A 20,907-nucleotide genomic window follows, 5' to 3' on the forward strand; every position below is an offset into this window, starting at 1 on the left:
TGTGTACGCTACATTTGCACATGTGAATGCATGTTATGCTGTAAAAAAGGGTGTAAACCTTGAAAGACTGAACAAAGGTCCAGAGCAGGATGCGGATGGTTTCTCCCTGCCTCAGCAGCTTGATGAGACGAGCTGCCCTGAACAGCCTCAGGAAACTTAGGTTGATGAAATTATCCTAGAGCACAGGCACATCATGACCAGGGATTGAGACAGATGGGGGTTGTTGAAAATAGGAGGGGGGTAAATAGCAGAAGATGGTGACAGAAAGAGGAGATGAAGATTTGAGGAAGAATACAATAAAAGTAGTTAGAGCTACTCTAATTCTGTGTAAAAATGTACCTAAAAACATAAATGAAGAGAGACTCAAAGTCAGTAGAAATGAAATAATCAAGAGTCAAACAAGTCAAAGCCAATCATACTCAAGTCAGCAAGGCTCCAACAAGCTTTTTCATATCCAGTAAGTCATACAAAAACCAAACGATGCAACACAGGGGGAAACATTCAGTTCTATGTAGTTTCATCCAATCAGGGGATTTGATTAGTATTGTGCTACAAAAGGTGAATAGTTGGGAGTGCAGGACTCTCAGGACATTTTCTTGAAAGACAACCAAATGCACTAATTCTCTCAAGGCAAAGATGCAGTTTTCTGAAACACACCAAGCTCATGTCATGCAGATGCAAACAAGTACAAGGCAACTTTAGCAGACACTCATGCAATAGTAGGACACATAGCACACTGTAGCGATGTCAAGATCATCAAGAGCATCAACAAAAGTTGCACGCTCTGGTCAGTTTTCAGGTTTTTCACATTTTCAGGGATCTTAAAACCAAAATGTAAAAGATTTCAGAAGGTGATATTTAATCGTGTTACTTGTATCTGGCTTCTTCTTGAACATCTAAGGGCCCTTTACACTGAGTGATGACCGTTTACAATGTAAAACATTTGTTTTTGCAGGGCTGTGGGGAGGGTTTCAGGTGCATATTCGGAACACAGTGGCCTCCTTGTTCCACCTGATAGGCCAACGATGGTTTTAGGCATGCACAAAAGTCACAGGTGTTTTGCTATTTGAGTGGCAGCATATCAAGGTCTTGGTTAAGGTGTACTGGCAGCGTATCCATGACGTTGTTTGCATGATCTGAATTCGAAGCAGTACTAACCATGATGGATACAAACCCAGCATGCAATCAGCATCTTGCTTTTGCAGTGCAATCTTCTAGTGCATAGCTGCATTTGACATTTAAGTCATGCCATGGTAGGGCACTGAGGATGTCAAGTAGGACTGGCCACAATGGCCTCATGCCTGGGCTACAGCGTTATCCTGCCACAAGTGTTGAGCTAGTACGGCACAGTCTTTTAGCAATGAAACTGTACAAAGCTTCCATGGGAAGGTTGTGGTGATTTATTGTGGAAGTAGCATATTGCCGTTTTGGGAGGAGCGTTATTTCGTTTACGTGAAGCCAGCAATGATTGGAATAGGTTGGTCATTGAGAGTGTGAAGGATTGTTGGACACACTTGCCTCTTCTCAAGGCCATAATCCTAACATGCCATCAGCGTAGACCTAGGGTGGTGTAAACGTCTTGTGGGTATGTGCATCCTGATGTGGTCCAAGAAAGTTGTGCCAGGATGGGGCCCAGGGACATCATAGGCATAAGTAATGGAAATGTTATGTGGACATGCTGTTTACACAAAGAACATGGCTAGGGTGTAAGGGGTTGTTTCAAGGGTGTGAGAAATAGCTGGGAAAAGCCTATTTGGTAAGTCCTCAGGGTAGCAGCACCACGATTGCCTTTGAACTGTAGAAGCCATGTCTAATAAGTTTAATAGGTCAAGAAGTACATGATAAGGTCTTAATCCTGTGTAAAGAGCCCCTGAGCCTACAATGTGTATTCTTCTGCTATTTATTACTGTAAAGAACAAAATAATGCAGTTTGAAACTAAAAAAGGATCTGGCTACACAACATGCTGGCTTTATTTACTGTACTGCATTGTTCTCTGTTTGTGTGTGTGTGTGTGTGTGTGTGTGTGTGCACTCTTATGTATGTGTTGTAAAAACAAAGGGCTTCTGCCAAAGACATGCAAGGGTTATCATGCATCACTCGTTCTCTCTGCCAGAAGCAAAGCCTTGGATTCACTGTTGTTGGCAGAGTAACTCTACCAGTCACTTTCATGTGTGTGGGCGAGTATGTGTACATTGTAAGCTTGTAAAATGAAAAGACTAATTTCAATGGGTAGATGTTGCAGTCTATAACAGTGTTTAGAGTCTAATCCTTTACAAACAGAGCGTTTGTTAGTAAAGGATATGCGACTGTAAAGGGGGAATGGATTAAAACACTGCATGCAGCCATAAAACACTCAAAATGCAGACAAAACACATGCAGCAAAATAAGATCTCCAAAAAATTACAAACCATCTACATGTGGATGTTGCAGATATGGTTTATAGCGGCAAATTTTGGGGATTTTTGGTTGGTTTGAAGAACAACCAGACAGATAGACCAAGCCAGTTGTCACAGGTGGGCACAGAGGATTCATAGTGCATTTTGATTGGGCGGAATCACAGTAGTCGAGGGGGACGAAAGAGAGAGAAGGGGGCAGGGCAAAGTCGATAAGAGAAGGCCGTTGTAAAGTTTGTGGACAGTTTAAAGAAAGCATGTGAAAAGATAAAAAACAAGACAGAAATCAATGGTCATAACAGACAAATCAGTACAGTAACATGTGTAGCCTGGGTAATGCAAACACCAAGAATCAAGCCAGCAAGAGTCAAGAAAAAAAAGAACTCTAACTAATTTCCCAAAGAAGAGCAAGTCATAGAAATATAGCTGATAACGTTTTTTGTTAACATCAAGCTTTGCTTTGATTCTTGGTATTTCGTACTTCATTGAATGTAAGTGGTGGAATACAACACTTTATAACAGCAGATACATTTTCAAATCTGACTTTGTTTTTCTTGGACAACAGCTACAGAACTTTTGTGGATAAAAGCTTTCCAAGAGGCCCGTATATTTCATGAATATGTTGAATCAGTATCTGTCATCACATCTCAAAGGCAATGAAAGAACGACCATCATGGGATAGTGAATGATTTGTGAAGTGGGGTTGTATGGAGTGAGTAGACAGCAGTCAGAGCAAACTAAATTTGGAGATTCTATCATATGCAAAGAGCGGTATACAACAATTAGCTGCTGCTAAAGCGAGCCTAAGGCTTCTCCTTTTCCAGTCGGTCATGGGTCCCCGGAAGAATGGAAAAATGAATGCAAGTCAGTGGAGCTAAAAGAGTTATTTCCTAATCCGCTTTGCCTTACGTCCTAGATCACACGTGTGTTGTACTTTAAATTAAATGAACTGTAATGATGTGTGTTTTGACCACAACTGCCATACTTTGAGATTTATCAGCTTGTAAAAAATTTGTAATTCCTATGACTAAAAATCAGTCGTTGGCATGTTACATATATATGACGTCACCACAGAATCCTCTCTCACCTAGCATAGCTGCTACTTACAGCTGAACTCACAGCCATTTTTCCTCTCCTCTTCTCCATGTCTGGTTTAATGACATGCATTTGGGCATTTTCAATTCAAGTTTATTTATATAGCACCAAATCACAACAAGAGTCGTCTCAAGGCACTTCACATAATAAACATACAGGTCAGTTCATTAAGCCAATCAGAACAAAAGTTTCCTATATAAGGAACCCAGCAAATTGCATCAAGTCACAGCAATCCTCATACTAAGCAAGCATTTAGTGACAGTAAGGAGGAAAACTCCCTTTTAACAGGAGGAAACCTCCAGAGGATCTTGGATCTGTATAAGCAACCATCCATCACAACTCACTGGGGATTGAGAAGACAGAGCAGACACACACACACACACACACACACACACACACACACACACACACACACACACACACACACACACACACACACACACACACACACACACACACAAACTCCCACCCACCCACACACACACACCAACTCCCACCCACCCACACACACACACAACATATATACCAAGTAGTGTTTCTATGGTTACATTGTGATTTCTTAGTAAATATTCTACTTAGTGAGAGATAAACTTTATTGTATTTATCCTAGTGATTCTATTATTAAACGGGTAAACTAGTAGTAGCACATTCAATGTCAAAGAAAGTAAAATGTTATCAGGTGAGGGAGAATGTTTAAGTGGTTAGCAGCAGTGTTCAAGCCGATGGCCCCCACTATGAGGCTCCAGCAGAACCTGGGACGTAATTTTGGGGGGGGACGGGTGGGACATGTCCCCCCCACTTTTTCAAAAGGCAGTTTTGGTCCCCTGCAATTTTTTCCGTCCAAAAACAATGTTACGCTCCATTAAATGGATTTGGTTGAGCACTAGGACCGAAACGGAAACCGCTTTACTATTAGACCCGCCCAAAAGCTAATCTATTGGCTCTGCTGATACTTGCTAACGTATTATTGGCTGTTGCTGCTGTCACTCAAGTTGTAAACAGTCAGAACGTGCTCACGTTGTTTTGCTAGTTTGGAGCAGCTAGGGAACACCGGTACTGAGTCACATCGTCAACTAGACGCTGTGTAATATCAGAGCTCAGCTCAGCTTCCATTATATAACATTTGAATAAGTGTTCATTTGTGAGTCTTTGGTAGTTAGGCACAGCCAGGAGGCAGCATGTCAAGAAAACGAAAAGTGGATATAAGAGACTTCTTTCAAAGTCAAAACGTAAGTTGGAACATGTGACACCCCTGCATTAAGCTCAGACTCACCTCCTCCTTCACAAACATACTCAAAACTAACTTTTACAAACTCATCTCCTCCACATAACTGACTCCTCAGACACAATTTATTCGTATTATTATAATTATTATTTTTTTTATTATTACTATTATCATCATAATTATTATTACTAGTAGTAGTAGAAGTGTAACTTCAAACTTTTATCATTTAACTTTATTGTAAACTTATCTATTGCAATGCATATTTTCACATTAAAAAGCTCTGAAAAATGAACAGTATCATCATTGTCAACAGATTTTTTTAAGCTTAATGTCAAAGATGTACACTTTTCATTAGATTTATCTTATTTTTTCCATTTATTTTTTGTGTGTTGAAATGCAACAACTGTTTAAACACTTTTAAGGGGAAAAACATATTTAATATGTTTTTATACACTCAAATGTTAGGGTGATGATCATGTGTAAAACATTAGTTCAGCATGTCCTCTAACACAGCAAATGAACAAACGGCCAGATCTCAGGAGGACCGTTTATGTATAAATAATTTTTATACTTTTGACTAGGCCTGGGAAAGTAACACATTTTGCTGGACGATATTTTGTCCAACAAATTGTTGATGATAAACGATATTGTCAACATTATCTAGACCAAAATAACCACTAATATAATGTTAATATATCATAATAATGCAAGTACACCCTTTAAAATGCAACAAAGAAACCTTCATTTAACATTGAAATGTCCAGAACCAGAACTTCTAAATGAATAAAAATAACAAACAAAAATTAAATAAAAAAGGAATCTCACTCCCTGTTAGAAAATGTTGCACCAAAAACAATAAAAAAAAAGACCCAAAACAATAAATACAATGGCCTATCCATTGTCAACAGCCAAAACTGCACTTCAATAATGATAATAAATAAAAATAATAATAGAGTTGTAAATTTTTTAACTTTGATATATATATATATATATATATATATATATATATATATATATACTGAGGATGGAAAAATTATTGAGATGGGCACATGACGTGTCAAGGGGTCTTTACATAACACCCCCCACCCCAAATCCGCACAAGCCTGCTGTGTCCCCCCCACTTCTGAAATCAAAATTTCGTCCCTGAGCAGAACACAAATGTAGCTTCTTCTGGGGAGAAAAAGACTTAAAGAAAAAATGAACTTAACAGCTGAAATAGCAGGAAATAATACAGTTAAAGAGCAAATTGTAGAAGAAAGTAGTCGAGTGTGGAAAGTGGTCAGTATGTCCTCCAGCACTCTAAGCCTATAGCAGCATAACTACAGCGATAACTCTGGATAGCCAAGCCTTTTAGATGGGATGCACAGTTGTAGTCCTGGAAGAATTTTCATACCATTCCTCCCATTTGAAAATAAGCACTTTATTGGTATAAGAACGTGTCTTTAAAATTCACGGACATCATATGTGAAATCCATGGCACATAACAAACGGGATTAGAATTAGCTTTTATAGCCGCAATGACTTGCATTCATCTTTTTGTTTGTCTGGGGACCCAAGGTCCGGAAGTGGATGGACGTAGCTTAGGCTCCCTGTAGTGGATGGGTGCCTTTCCACTGGTCGCGAAGCATTACAAAATGTTTCTACAAAGACTTCCCTCTGACTGCTGTCTACTAACTCCACACAACTCCAGTCCAAAAAAAATCTTTAAGATGTGTTCAGACATTACACGTAAAATTCAATTCCCAAACCGTATTTTCTCCAAATAATTCCAACACTTAAAGTTGGCCTATGCCCAGCTAATGAGCCTGTACTGTATGCATCTAGTTTAGGTTTCCGTGTTGGAACATTTACTTTGTGATTTCTTCGGTCAAAGGATAAATGTGCCTTTTAGCTCCAGTTGCATCAGCATGCACACCCACTCATGCCTTTGCACGTAGCATCTGAGCACAAAAACATTGTGTTCTCTCTGAACACAGCTTCATATGAGATGAATAATGATAAAACACATCTGGGTGATATGCAACACAAACATTTATATATTATAAACATAATGAGCACTTAGACCATTTTATATTATCTCTTGCTTCTTTTGGATGCTTAGACTTGTTTACATCCCTAACTTGGGAAAAACACTCCAAATATCAAATTGGATAACTGGTGAAGATGAGTTTTTTTTTTAATAAAAGTAGTTCACTTATCAGTCTGAAACACTAAACAGATCATAATTTTGTAGTTATCTTTCACCATTCTTTAAAGGAGCTTCAAGTCGTTAGCTGCAGCGCCTGTTAGGCGTCTGACACGAGCTGACGACATGATTGGCTGCTTCGACAAGCTGTTAACTCGCTCTCTGGCATCAGTGTGCTTCCTGCCTCACTGACAGCAGCTCAGACTTGGCTAGCTGGGTCCCCGTTCCACCAACTGGGACAATTATATAAGACTTTCAAGAGGTGGGAATGCATGAGTGAGCAATGGCATCTAACTGATGCTCTCCCCTCCCACCCTCGGCTCCTCTTGTATGCGTGACCAACGGGAAAGTTCACAGACGAATCCTATTAGTTTATCACCACAACTGTTTACAACTTAAGAATTATTTAAAAGGTTGCTACTCACCCCAAGCTCCGTAACCAGGATGTCGGTGATGCTGCCCAGAACTGTCACACAGTCAAAAATATTCCAGGCGTCTTTGAAATAATTCTGACGGTGTTTTCATAAAAACAGGGGAAAAGGGAAGAGAAGGAGTGCAAGAGAATGGAAAACAGCCCAAAAACAAAAGGACGAAAGGCAAGTAATGACAAAAAAATAAAATAAATCAACAACGTGGTAGAAGGTGAAAAAAGACCAAATGAGATAAATATCGACAGAAAACCAAGGCAGGGTAATAAGATAGAACCGACAGATCATATTGAAGTAATGAGGAAAAACGATACAGCATGATTGAAATGATAACGGCATGAAAAAAGAAAAGGTTATGAATTAGAAAACGATGAGGAGGAAGACAAAATGAGCATCAGGGAGAGCGAGAGAGAGAGAACAAAAAAGTGGGGGGAAAAGAGACATGTCAGATTGGGTAGGAACAGGAAGACATCAGATAAGACAAATGGACCATCAGTGTCGGCCTTTTGGACAGAATCCAGCAGACAGGCTAAGGACAAATTGTGCTGCATCAGACAAGAAGAGCAGCCAACAAGCTTCACACTTGGTACGTATTATTCTACCGCACAAAGTTTCTAAATTCATGTAACAGGATTACTAATGTCTGACTCACTAAATCATGTCTAACTTACCCTCCATTTACAGAATAAAACTCTAAAAGCATAATCTAGTTTTAACGTCTGTGATCAGAAATCTGAGCAATTCAGAAAGAAAGACTCGAAGATGTTGGGGACAAAGCTCTACTTCTGCTTTCCAACACATTGCCTGTAGCCAAACTGTGCATTAGACATGTGGAGGCCTGAGATGAGAGAGGAGAGGCGGCTTTGAAAAAAAGAAACGTAACTGTGGGACGGCGTTATTTGTGTCTATGACATCCATACTGATTTGTTCCAACACCCTCTTCAAGATTCAAATCTTCTACTTAATTACCGCCCTCTGTGTAATCTTTCTATTTCTTTCACAAATGTGTCATTCACTCCCATTTCTCTTACAACTGCTCCCCTCTGGCTTGTATCTCATCCCACTATTCATCTCTCAAGTATGTTTTCATGTCGGTTTTCTCTTGACATTTATTGTTAATGTTGGAATGTTTGCTCCTTATTTTGTTATAGTTCTAAACTTTTGTACTTTGTGCTTAAAATTATTTTATTTTAGTACTTGAACAACTTTTGAACTTCATTATTTTTATTTTAGTTTCTAGAGTTTTCCATTGGCTAGAAAAAATGTAGCTCTTTTAAAATATTTTTCATTTTTTTTAATCTCAGGTAAACTGTAGGATACAAATCAAAGTGAAAGGCGTACACCCTTCTAGAGGACACGCCATGCCAGCAAATCGGCATAATACTGCCGCCACGGTGTGTCTTATGAATCCGCCGTGGCGGCATGGCGATGAGGGAGTGTTGCGGCATTCGTGCCGCCACGCTTAGTAGTAATATTACCGCAATACCGGACTTATGAATGCATATAATGCCTTGGTGCAACAGAGGGAGGTATCATGATCACGTGGGGAGTTACTGCCGAGCTCAGGAAGGGAACTATATAAAAAATGAAAGTAAACACGGGCTGCAAGTTTTGCTTTTGTAATCAGAATCAGCTGACATGGTAAACTGGAGCAACACAGCACTCCCAGAGCTTTTCTCCATTAAACTGTAGCTGGAGCTCAGATAACTAGAGGCTGCACAGGGACTGGAGGACAAACACCTTTAGGAGCTGCTTGTAAAAAAAAAAAAAAAAACGTTATGAGCATGGCTTCAATCGCAAAAAACAGCAAGTTATGTCTAAGATAAACGGAAGTCTGCGGCAGCACAGAGACTGCCCCCATGCCAGCTTTATACCGCCATCAACTAATCTTTTGTAAAAAGGACACAATTGCGCAACATTACTGTCCTGGTCTGACCACCAATAAATGACCCAATGCTCTGTGATGCCGCCAGGGCTTTGCGGCAAACTGGCGGTATTGTTTCCTAAAATAGGTCAGCTACTCAGGTGAGGCCAATGGCTTTACAATGGGTCAAATTCAAAGTTTAGGACTCAAGACTTGCAAACCTTTGGATGTGTCTGGACTCAGAATTTGAGACTTATGACTTACAAAACTTAGTTCCACACAACTAACTAAGGTCTTTGGACAACCAGCTGGACAAACTAACATGCAGTTCAAGTGAGGCAAATGTAAAGTGGATGTCTGCCATCATAAAACAACACCAAGGTAAAACATTTTCATAGTAGAACATAAAAAAATTCTGTTATATTAGCCTTTCCAATGACATGATTACTTCAGCAAAAACATGACATTCATAATGCACTGGAAGAGCTAAAGGTAGCTGCTACTACTGTGTTTGCTAATAACAATACATTTTAAAGAGACAGTGTCTATTTTTCCTGGCGATAGGGGGCAGTATATACCTAAATCATTGCAAACAAGTAGTATTTTTGTGTTGGAGTAAGATCTTACCAACGGATGCCCATTAGGGTAAAAAAGCCCAGGGTAGTGCAAACTTCAGCAAAATGACAAGCACATCAGACTTCCTTTCATTACTGGCAACGAGTAAAGAGGTCAATGTGTAAAACAACAACTTTTAAGAGCGGTGAACATTTTGTAACCGTTTAAATGCATTTTGTCCTCACAGGCTCCCATAGAAGGAAACATGGCATCTAATATGGCATCACTCAGACCCGCTCCCATGTATTTAAGACCTGATTTTTTTTTGGTTAAATGGTGCAAAGCTGCCAATATTTTTCAACAAATAATTGTTTAATTAATTTTCAACAAAATTTCTATGGATATTTCCAAAGATAACGATAAAAACTACACATTGCCTCTTTAAAGGGGGCATTTTATGACTCGTTTTTCTTAAAGAGATCCTTCACTCATACTTTAATACATTTGCAGTGGTCTGTAGTAGGAATGAATGCCTTGTAAAAAGAAAACTCAAATGTGCCTGTTTCAGCACGGAGGATTCAGCTGGAGGAGGAAGTAGCTTCAGACCACAGGATTTTGAGTTTCATTTCCTGATATTTTGACATCTCCCCTCAGATTGGCTAACATCAACATGACTCTGCCACTGACTGCTCTTATAACGTTGATGTTTTATCTCCACAAATAACACAAGCCTGAAGGAGTTCTGCTGTGTGGTGGAGTTGCTAATGCTAACGGTTAACTTCTATTAGGGAGACATTCTCTGCTGTTTTCCTGGATGGTAAAACAACAACTGCCTTCCTTGTCGCAAGTCAAGATGGGTGAGTACATGAATGTTCCAACAGTGTGACGTAGATCTGTCAGGCTTTTCAAATCCTGGAGTTTCACCATCTATTTTCCATTAGCTGCTAATGAAGGAGATAGGTGTAGAAGGCTATGTTTACGTTCAGTCTGCATGTTGAATTCAGAGAAAATCACTTTCAAAATTAAGTAAAAAAATGGTATTTCAGTGAAGGACCGCTTCGAGATAGAGTAGTTCTGTTTGGCCAAACAAAACATTTTAATACATTTCTTTGCACTAAATCCCTCTAACACAAAATAATCCAAACAGGTTTTATTCTTGGCCAACCCTTTTATACATGGCAACACAAAAGGATACGAAAGGTGAGTTTAGCATAATTTGTTCCCTTCAATGTAAGTAACATAATGTAAAGTTGACAATATTGTAAAATGTGTAACTTGGAGTTGTTTTAAAATGCCAGCTATCTTATTTATTTATTTATTTTTGCCTTGCATGAAATAGTTGTTAGCTTTTAAGTCTCATCAGAACAACTTTGTTTCTTCAAACTGAGGTCATTTAAAGGATTTAAGATACAAATTGTTCATAAGAATCTCACTGTAAAATATTTAGTTAGTTATATCATATCAAAGAAGCAGAACGTTGGTCCATTTGAATCAGAGGAAAGAAGTATTTTAGCAGTTTGGTATCTTAGAAAAATAATTTCAGTCCTTTAGAGCTTTATTGTCTCAAATGTTTTCAATGGAACAATGGCAATCATAGAATGAAGAAGAAAAAAGCAAGAGGTCTATCAATATACCATTTGGCAACTATTTGAAGGTAGTAAAAACATGGCAACAATACCTGATTATTATTTCAGCAATAGAGCATTTCCTTCTCACAAAACACTCACCAGAGCTCCAAAGGCAATGATCTTGAGTACACACTCCAAGGAGAAGAGAGAGGTAAACACTATGTTCAGGTTGGCTAGCACGTTTTCATAGGTGAGAGATGCTCCGTCATACTGCAAACACACACACACACACACACACACACACACACACACACGCACGCACGCACGCACAGACACACACACACACAAACACATGCACGCACGCACGCACAGACACACACACACACACACGTGCACACACACACACACACACACACACACACACACACACACACACACACACACACACACACACACACACAGGAAGTGTTCATAAATTAAAGATACAATAACACAGTTTAGCATGCAGCTTTAAACTGGATAATTGTAAAAGCAACATCCGAATCATTATAAATTATTTGATTGTTGTACAAGGTAGAGACAGAAAGTCAGAAGCTCACATATGAATTCATAATTGAGGCCCTGATACTTCTGATTGATCTGTTCATGGGTAGACAGCCCTGAATACATGTGTGAATGTAAACCTGGATTAGATCGGATTTCATTCAGCAACACATTCTCACACCTGAAGCATCGAAAAATGACGCTGTGTGAGACGGGTGTGAGAACGTGTTACATTCAGAGATATTCAGGATCAATTTAACCACATTTATTTAGTGGTCTAAACTCAAATCTGTCTGTGACCATTCAGAGGAACTACCTACTGATCTTTCAACTCTATACAAGCAGTAAAGTTATCTCAGGGCCATTTCTAGAAGGCTTGGTTCACAAGGCAGGATTTAAAAACATGAGAGACCCGGTCCTACAGTGTGTGGTGTGGGGCACAAGCCCAAAACTACAAAGCACACACTCACAAACATCCCCAGATTAGACTGGAAATCTTGCAAAACCTCTCAAAGTTGGAGGAGCACACAGCTTGCTTGCGTCACATTTCTTTCTGACTGGCTACACGTCGCATTCAACAGGCTGCATGCCTGGTTGTCCTTGAAATCGGACAGAGACAATCCAACTTGTTGAATATCCCTGATTTATGATCCAGTGTTTCCCTCCTATAGGCTTTACCGTGGCGCTGCGCTACAGCTGAAATTGTAGCACCATGCCTACAACCCCCCACCCCCACTCTTACGGCTAATGTACGGAAGCAAAATGACCCCCCCCCCCCCCCCCCAGGTCAACTAGCACTATGGCTGGAAACATTTCTAGGGGAAACATTGCAATCCGAGCAGTCCTGTCGTCCTTCAGAGCAGACCAGAGTGCTCCAAACACACCACAGATGGCAGGAATATCAGATAAGATTTAGATGGGTTGGGACTAAGTTTACCTGCTGTAAACACTGGAACCCTCTACTTCATCATAATGTTTTGTTTTGTGTAAACCATAAAATAAGAATCTAAGGTACTTTTGGGAAGTAGATTTAAAGAAGCATTGGATAAGACTTTTGTTCAGATTAGTGCAGCAAGCAACATGGATCTGATCGTACTTTGTGCATTTTGCAGCCACGCATGAAGACTAGTACTTATGGCTGTTCACTTGGAACCAGATCAGTGTGAATATATGCTAGTGCCAGAGCATAACTTGTAATGACTTTACCTTCATCATCAGAACTATGGTGTTGAGTGCAATCATAGCCATGATCGTGTATTCAAACGGTGGTGACACCACAAACTCCCACATCCGATACTGAAAGCTCAGCTTGTTCTGAGGCATGTGGCGTGTCAGAGGCTTGGCGTTGATGGCAAAGTCTATACAGGCTCTCTGTCCAAAACAGGTGAATGCTGTGGTTAATTCTCACTGTTCTCCCACAATCTAAATCTCCTTAACTGCTTCAAAATGTTGCTCACCTCATTCTTTTCTAAACTGTAATCCTCCATCATTTTGTCTCCTTGTTCTTGGAAGGTGATGATAATGAGAGCAACGAAAATGTTGACGAAGAAGAAGGGGAAGACCACGAAGTACACCACGTAAAAGATGGACATTTCCATCCGGTATCCCGGGCTTGGGCCCTGATTCTCATAGGTCGCATCCACTGAATGTTTTAGCACCCTGCAGCAACACAAACAGACAGATGGGGGTTACTGGGTTTCGGAAACAGAGGCACACCTTAGATGACCGTGCACATGTAAGCTAACTTACTGCGGCCACCCCTCTCCAGTGGAAACAGTGAAGAGGGTGAGAAGGGCCCAAGCCACGTTGTCATAGTGGAAATCGTATTTCTTCCACTCCCGCTTCTGCGCCCTCACTTCGTTATCACGTTCATACACCAAATACTCGCCTCTGAAAAACACGTCATCAACCACAGTCAAATGGAAAACTTGCTCTCAAAGGTGTACATTATTGTTTTCTAGGCCGACACTGAAAATATGAAAGTGAGATCAAATCAAGTATTATGCTGGTGACAAGAACATCTCTCAATCTAGATGAATACAATCAGCATTTCTGACCTGCAGTCACGCTCAAACTCTTTGGATTCATCAGTGCAGTAAAAGAAGCGCCCTTTGAAGAGCTGCACAGCCACCACCGCAAAAATGAACATGAAGAGTAGGTAGACAATCAGGATGTTCAGCACATTCTTCAGAGAGTTCACCACACAGTCAAAAACGGCCTGAGGGTGGTGGTAAACAGTAGCAAGGAGAAGAAAATGGTTACAGAAAATACAATTAGTTTAGGTATTTTACTCAATGGAAAAGAAAGTGGTCAAAATTAAGATTACCCAAGCATTTTATCACCTACAGTATATTCAGCTTATTAGACAAAATGTGGGTGGACTGCAAGACATTTGGAAGACCTTCAGTCATGAAGTTTGCGAACTATGCTTTCCCTGGTTTATCTGTGTCTCTGAGACTTTTCATGAGCCCTCGACACACTCTAGACTCTTGGAACTTCCTAACACAACATCACACAGTACAGTACTGTGCAAAGGGTTTAGGCATCCATGAACAAAATGCTGTAAACAAAGGATGATTTCATAAGTATTGATTTTTTTTAAATCAATGATACAGCTAAAGTCATTCAGAACTATCTCCAGCGTTGTGAAGAACTAGAATGTTTAATAGCCTGTAGTTGATCAATCAATCAATCAATCAATCAATCAATCAATCAATCAATCAATCAATCAATCAATCAATCAATCAATCAATCAATCAATACTTTATTAATCCCAGAGGGAAATTAGAGTTTCAATACACACAATTCAGAGATCAGACATACATGGGCAAGACACATGACAAGAATTAGTGACTGTGGTCATTCGCAACCCGAGTCGCGCTACCTTGATAGAGATAAGAGGGTTACATGAGGAAGTGGTTCAGGTGGAGGGAAAAAAGGCACTTCACAGCTACCCTCCCACCAGGAGGGCAGCTTTGCTCTGCAAAAAAACACCTCAACAGATATGCAACAGACTTCAGACAACACAACATGAGACTCCAATAGGAAGGTGGGAGTGGGGGTGGGGTGGGGTGGGGGTGGGGGTGGGGGCTGGGATCCTGTTTCCCCCAGCGAGAGCAGCCATCTACGGCGCTCAGCCACTGTAAAGTCACAGGTGGGAGGGAGATCTTGGGAGAAGCGCAGAGCACATTGACTCCTGCAGGTTGATGACCTTGCCAGGCTGAAGTCCACCAATCCGAGGGCGGGGGTGGTGGGGTGGGGGGTGGGGGTAGGTTGGGTTTTCACAGCATCTGTCTGCATTCCTTCGTGGGGGTTTGTTGCCGCTCAAGGCTACCAGGGCATCAGATTCGGATAGCAAGAATTTGTTTGGGTCAGGCTGAAATAATTTTTCTCTCTGCCTTCGGTCTTTAAACTGATCATTCCAGTCCTTCAGTGAGGCCAATTTCGGGTTTTTAAACCTGTCCATACCATCCGTGACTCTCTCCGAGATGACATCCATTTTGCGCACTAATACCTGTATCGTAGCTAGAACATTGTCCAGCCTACGATTAACCTCGAGTAACGTCCCAGTCTGTGAAGTCTCCACACGGACGGTGCTTTCCGTGGGTGTGGGTCGCCATCCAATCGCTCTCGTCTTCCCAAATTTCCAGAAAACCAGATTTCCTCCCACTCCAATCAGGAGAAATCCCGTGATCGTCAGGCCGAAAATCCACACGTCTTCGATATCCTCAATGGACAACTGGGAGAGGCATATGATCTTCCACTCCCTCCAGGAATCCAGCATATACCCCAACGGGTGTGTCCCCTGTGAAAATGTGGGAGCCCCCTGCTCCGTTCTCTTTGTTGAAAAAATCTTATCAATCGCATTGAATGACCAATGTATCAAATCCATGGTTAAATAGGGTTTTTCAGAAGAAATGCAGAGAAGCGCTCTGTGGGCAGACAGGACAAAGAGCCTTGGGAATAAAAGATAAGGGAGCGAAAAGAGAAGCGTCTGTACTCCACGAGTGCCAAGAAGAAAAAAAGACCTTCTAGGGTTCTATAGCTCCTCAAGGTGCTTCACAACAAAATCTGTCATTCACCCATGCACACACATATTCAAACGCTGGTTGTGATGAGCAACAACATAGCCACAGCGGTGCATTGACAGAAGTGCTTAACACAGGTGCCACTAGTTCTTCCCCACCACCACCAGCAAGCAGGCAAGGCAGGTTAAGTGTCTTGCCCAAGGACACAACGATGGCAACAGATGGGACTCAAACCTACAACCCTCCAGTTATGGGGCGGGCAACGATGATAAGACATAAGGGCTCTGTGGGGGCTATACATCACTTCCAACATGCTTCACCCAGTACTCCAATACCTGTGATCACTCTATGAAAGTCTGGTGTGCATTCAAATCAATCTTTAAGGTTCCCTACTTGATTACACATGAAGAGAAGCCCCTTACATTCGTAATATGTACTTGAACACCATAACCCTGCAAAGACCACCCACATTATTGATTTTTCTTTCATTTTTAGATCTAAGCATGACATCATTGTTTGTTTTTTAGGAACTGTTGAGGTAAGCATACTGTTCATGGACATACCTTGAGTTTGGGAAGACGCTTGATAGTCTTTAGAGGACGTAACACTCGCAAAACCCTCAGGGACTTGATTGTACTGATGTCTTTTCCTTTACTGCTCCCCCTAGACACACAACACACACTTTTAGCAGGTTCAAGTGTACTCAACTACTTCAGCCCTCTTGACTCCAAAATGGCAGTAGGCAGCCATTCCTTGATGGCATTTGGTCCGAGTTATCTCAAAGTGAGAAACTGCGTCTGGGTTAAATACATAGCAACACATGCAGTTTTGCTTCTATATGTGACATTAGCACTGTTGCTACATGCTAAAGGTTTTATAACTACAGTACATGCTGACATCATTCCTATCAGATGTACGTCTAACTACGTTTGTTCATATATTTCAGTGCTTTGCACATGTGGCTACAGCTTCAGCTCGAACATGCCCAGCCAGTGGTGAAATATATTCATGCTGCAGTGAAACCTTGCTTTCCATGCTGCAACATTTCTTCTTTTTAGCAGCAGTTTGAGTGATGGAGACATTTAGAGAGAGTTTAGCTGTAACCTCAGCGAGACATAAATAACACCACTGCTGACTATAAAAAAGTAGAGTGCCTTCCTCACTGCACAAAAAAGGTTAAAATTATGCTTCATGTCTACGGCAGGACATATTTTAGAGTTATCGCTGCTTCTAAAGGGGGTACACATCGACACACTGACAGCCAAACTCTCTCTTTTTTGTCCACATCTGTAGAAACTTTGGAGAACTACTTCGATTAGCTGTTTTGCAACATTGTTCAAACAACATGGAATATTGTTTTCAAGATGCTATCACGAGCTGCCAAGTCAAACTTCTTTCTAAGTCAGTTAGACAATGACACATTTCCTGCTGCAGTCAGACATTTAGACACACTAGTCATCCGCATGGCTGTCATGTCAATTTTAGGCATTTTTTAGGGTATTTATTTCAACCATTATTTGATCAAAGTGGAATATTTTACAGTACTTTTAAGAAATTTTAAAGCTTTTGGGGACAGATCGGGTTGAGATCAAGGCTTTAGGATGTTTAAAGTCAACCTACTGGGTTGTGTTTGGGATTATTGTTCCATTGAGACAATCTATGTATTCCCACCACATGATGTCACATTGCCATGCTTGGAATGTTGCACACACTTCTTAAGGCCAAAAGCCTGGTCCTAACAAGCAAACATTCTTCTTGGAATTGCCATGAAACCTTTCTGTAGGAGAGATTTGACTTGTTTGCAAATTTCATCCAAATTTGAGGATGTTTCTTTTGAAATAGGAGCTTCTTTTTTGATCAGAGGCCTCTCATGAACAGAAACACTGGTGATCCAGCAGGTTCCAGTTCATTGTACATATTGGGCCACAATAAAACCTGAGACGTGCTTCCACATCCTAACTAATATTTTTACATCTAACAGCTGATTTATACTTCTCCATCTACGTAGGTACATAGACACACAACGCCATGATGCGTCGACGCAAGGGCACTGCGACAGGCCCACAGAGGGTCAAGGAGACATGCCCAAATTTTTAATTGTCATCAAAAGCGAATGTAGCACCTCTATCCTAACTGAAGTTGAGATACTCACATTTACCTAGGTTCTATAGGAGCAACACTCAAAAAGGGGGCAAGTGCTAGGTTGAACAATTAACATTTATTGCTGCACGACAAAATTTTTGACAGCTCTGCTGTAACTCTCAATGAAAATTAAGGAGCCACAAGAAAAGAAAAAAAATAAAACCAAATCAGTCCATTCGATTGAGCTCAACCGGTTAATAATTTGGATTCCAAAATGTGTGTGTGTGTGTGTGCTGTTCACGTTGTCCTCCAGTATTACTACCCCTACTACCGGGGTAGGTTGCTAAACGTGAGTGTCTTATCTGTGATCAGTGGATTGTTGCAATAATCCAAGGATTTCTGGGCAGGACGCGCGGCTGGCCACAGCGCATCACCAACTGCCTTCAGGATCACTGGGCTGGGCTCGCCATCCAATCTTCCAAATCACTGACAGTTCTGATCATCCGGACAGAGGAAAAAACCAACCGGAGTTTCAAGCAGTTAAAAGAAAAGGTAACTCCTCCTGGTCTCACACTCTGGTAATATTCATCACATCCCTCGTTCAAAATAGTCAGGTCATTGTTTTATTCACAACACTCTGTTGTTTGTTTGTCGTTCTAAATTAATGTCTGTAGCCGTCCGCCTTATGTCTCTCTCTCTGCACGTCTAGTGCTGCTGGCACTCGGCTCTTCTAACCAGGAAGTGACGTCCTGTGGAGTAAGCGCTTAACATGTCAGACTACGTGGATTAGTCTTATATCCTGACTTTCTACATGGGTTACACGAAGGAGACCACAACTTGTGAGTGGTCAGGGCAGCACTTCCTTTGAATCTGTCCACATAATCCTCCTCAAGATACCTAGCGGCAGGCACGGGGCAGATTAACGAATGTCTAAAAGAACGTCAGACGATACAAAGTTTCATACACCCGTGACTGAAGGAGTTAAAATATATGCAGCAAACTGTTATTTGTGAATGAAAATGACAGAAAACGTGGGTTTAGAGGTGGCGACTGTATGAAGAGGTAGAAGAGAATTACAGATGAATTTGTCTGTGTTGCAAAGTCTGTCTTATAAAACTATCGTGGACCATAGAAATGACTGAAATGGTGGCAGGGTACCCCCAGAAAAGTGCTACGCCCTCTGTTGCCGTGGTGAGGAATTGCTTCGCAACACTCCTCAGGCAACAGAAAGGAAAGACGGAAAGAAAAATGTCTCCAACAAGGAATGTGCGCGACTCTACATCCAAGCTGATGGAGACGTATTAATCAGAATTTAGGGTGGAAGACGGGATCTTATTCCAGACCTTTGTAACGTAACAACAAAATGTATTTACAATCATTTAAAGTGAAACTCATAGAATCATATGTTAATAAATGGCTCCAGAAAGGTCACAAGCTGATTAAGTCTACAAATATAGGACTTTTGAGGATTTCTGTTACATAAATATTTTAAAATGAACATTCCCCCCCCCCAAAAAAACAAAATACAATTCTAATAATTTTTTTAAGCTACGAAATAAAACTTTCATGCACACAAGAGTGTATATAAATGTCTCACTGCAACCGTAAACAAATTAATCTGTGAAACACTGGAAAGTTATAAAATGACCCGATATCACGCAGCACTGGTGAACCTCTGAGCACACACTGGGACTCATTACAACAGTTTCAAACCCTGATTTAAAAAAATTCTCCCACATTAACCCTCAGGCAGAAGAGTTTAAGTTCAAAAGTTGCTAAAATGATCCTTATAGGAGACCGCATATCCACAGCTGCCTGGTTTTTACAGTGGTCACACCAGAGGGTAGACTGTTGAAAGTTACATACAAGTGTGCACATCTATTTGTGTGTGTGTGTGTGTGTGTGTGTGTGTGTGTGTGTGTGTGTGTGTGCGTGTGTGTGTGTGTGTGTGTGTGTGTGTGTGTGTGTGTGTGTGTGTGTGTGTGTGTGTGTGTGTGTGTGTGTGTGTGTGTGTGCAGAGCTCAGTTTTTTAATGAACCCTTTCTTGTTCCCTTCACATTAGCATCTTCCAAAACATTTCTAACGTCTTCACGGTATTTCTGTCTGCATTTACTTCAATGATCATCTGCTGTGATGAACTCTCCATCGGTGCATTATGTCACTTTGCATCAGTGAGCTATGATGCAGGTTAATGTGAGATTTAGTTGCATTTAAAAGCAGAGTAGTTCCATGGTGAGCAATGGGCTGGTACATGTTTCAGCTGTAACACAGACGGATGTGGAGGATACAGGAGGATGATCAGAAGAACAAATGCCAAGAGTGCAGAAAGAAAATGAGGAGAAAAGCAAGGAGACACAGAGAACTTTACCCGCCGCCGCTGTTGGGGATCCCAATGAAGAGATGAGTAAAGAGTGTAAGACAAGGAGACGAAGGAAGGAGAAGACCAAAGACCAAAGGTGGGAGAAAAGACAGAATGGGACACAGAGAAAGGAATCAAAACATCCATATGAGCGACTGAGTCAGGGAGAAAAGAGCACAAGGGCCTAAAACCGAGCCCCCCCCAAACATAAAAGTAAATAAACATTTCCTAAGTGTTAAAATATCTCAATCAGCAAAACAAATCAGGTTAAAGCCCAGAAGTTCTCAACATTCCTGCACAGAAAGCTATTAAAAATAAATGTAGCATTATCAACAAGAAGAATATGAACCAGAAAGTAACTGGAGTATAAAAAGGAACAGCAGGCAGTAAAAGTGACAAAAGGCGATGCAGCTCCCAGACCTGACTGACTGGATTAAAGGAGTGATAAACATCTCCAACGAGTCCACCGATCCTTCTAGAGTGCTCTTTGATTTCCAGCAATTGAATTAAGTATTTATCTTGATGAGTTTTGGTCTGACTGGTTCTCTGTAGCCACTAGTGTGGTAGACGTCAGCTGTGGT

General features: G+C 41.0%; 1 protein-coding gene across 12 annotated transcripts in view; it reads right to left on the reverse strand.

Moving 5' to 3' along the window:
- cacna1aa (calcium channel, voltage-dependent, P/Q type, alpha 1A subunit, a) overlaps window positions 1–20,907 on the reverse strand; it is a 147,211-nt gene that overhangs the window by 56,651 nt on the left and 69,653 nt on the right. For all 12 annotated transcript variants that reach the window (XM_070542058.1, XM_070542057.1, XM_070542055.1 and 9 more), the window contains 8 exons: window positions 16,449–16,548; window positions 13,915–14,075; window positions 13,607–13,747; window positions 13,315–13,516; window positions 13,064–13,228; window positions 11,474–11,584; window positions 7,325–7,408; window positions 59–175 (listed from right to left, as the gene is read on the reverse strand). In XM_070542058.1, the coding sequence (XP_070398159.1) occupies window positions 59–175; window positions 7,325–7,408; window positions 11,474–11,584; window positions 13,064–13,228; window positions 13,315–13,516; window positions 13,607–13,747; window positions 13,915–14,075; window positions 16,449–16,548 (1,081 nt within the window). The remainder of the gene's footprint in view (window positions 1–58; window positions 176–7,324; window positions 7,409–11,473; window positions 11,585–13,063; window positions 13,229–13,314; window positions 13,517–13,606; window positions 13,748–13,914; window positions 14,076–16,448; window positions 16,549–20,907) is intronic.

Source organism: Nothobranchius furzeri, chromosome 12, assembly GCF_043380555.1.
Source record: "Nothobranchius furzeri strain GRZ-AD chromosome 12, NfurGRZ-RIMD1, whole genome shotgun sequence".
Classification (NCBI taxonomy): Eukaryota; Metazoa; Chordata; class Actinopteri; order Cyprinodontiformes; family Nothobranchiidae; genus Nothobranchius; species Nothobranchius furzeri.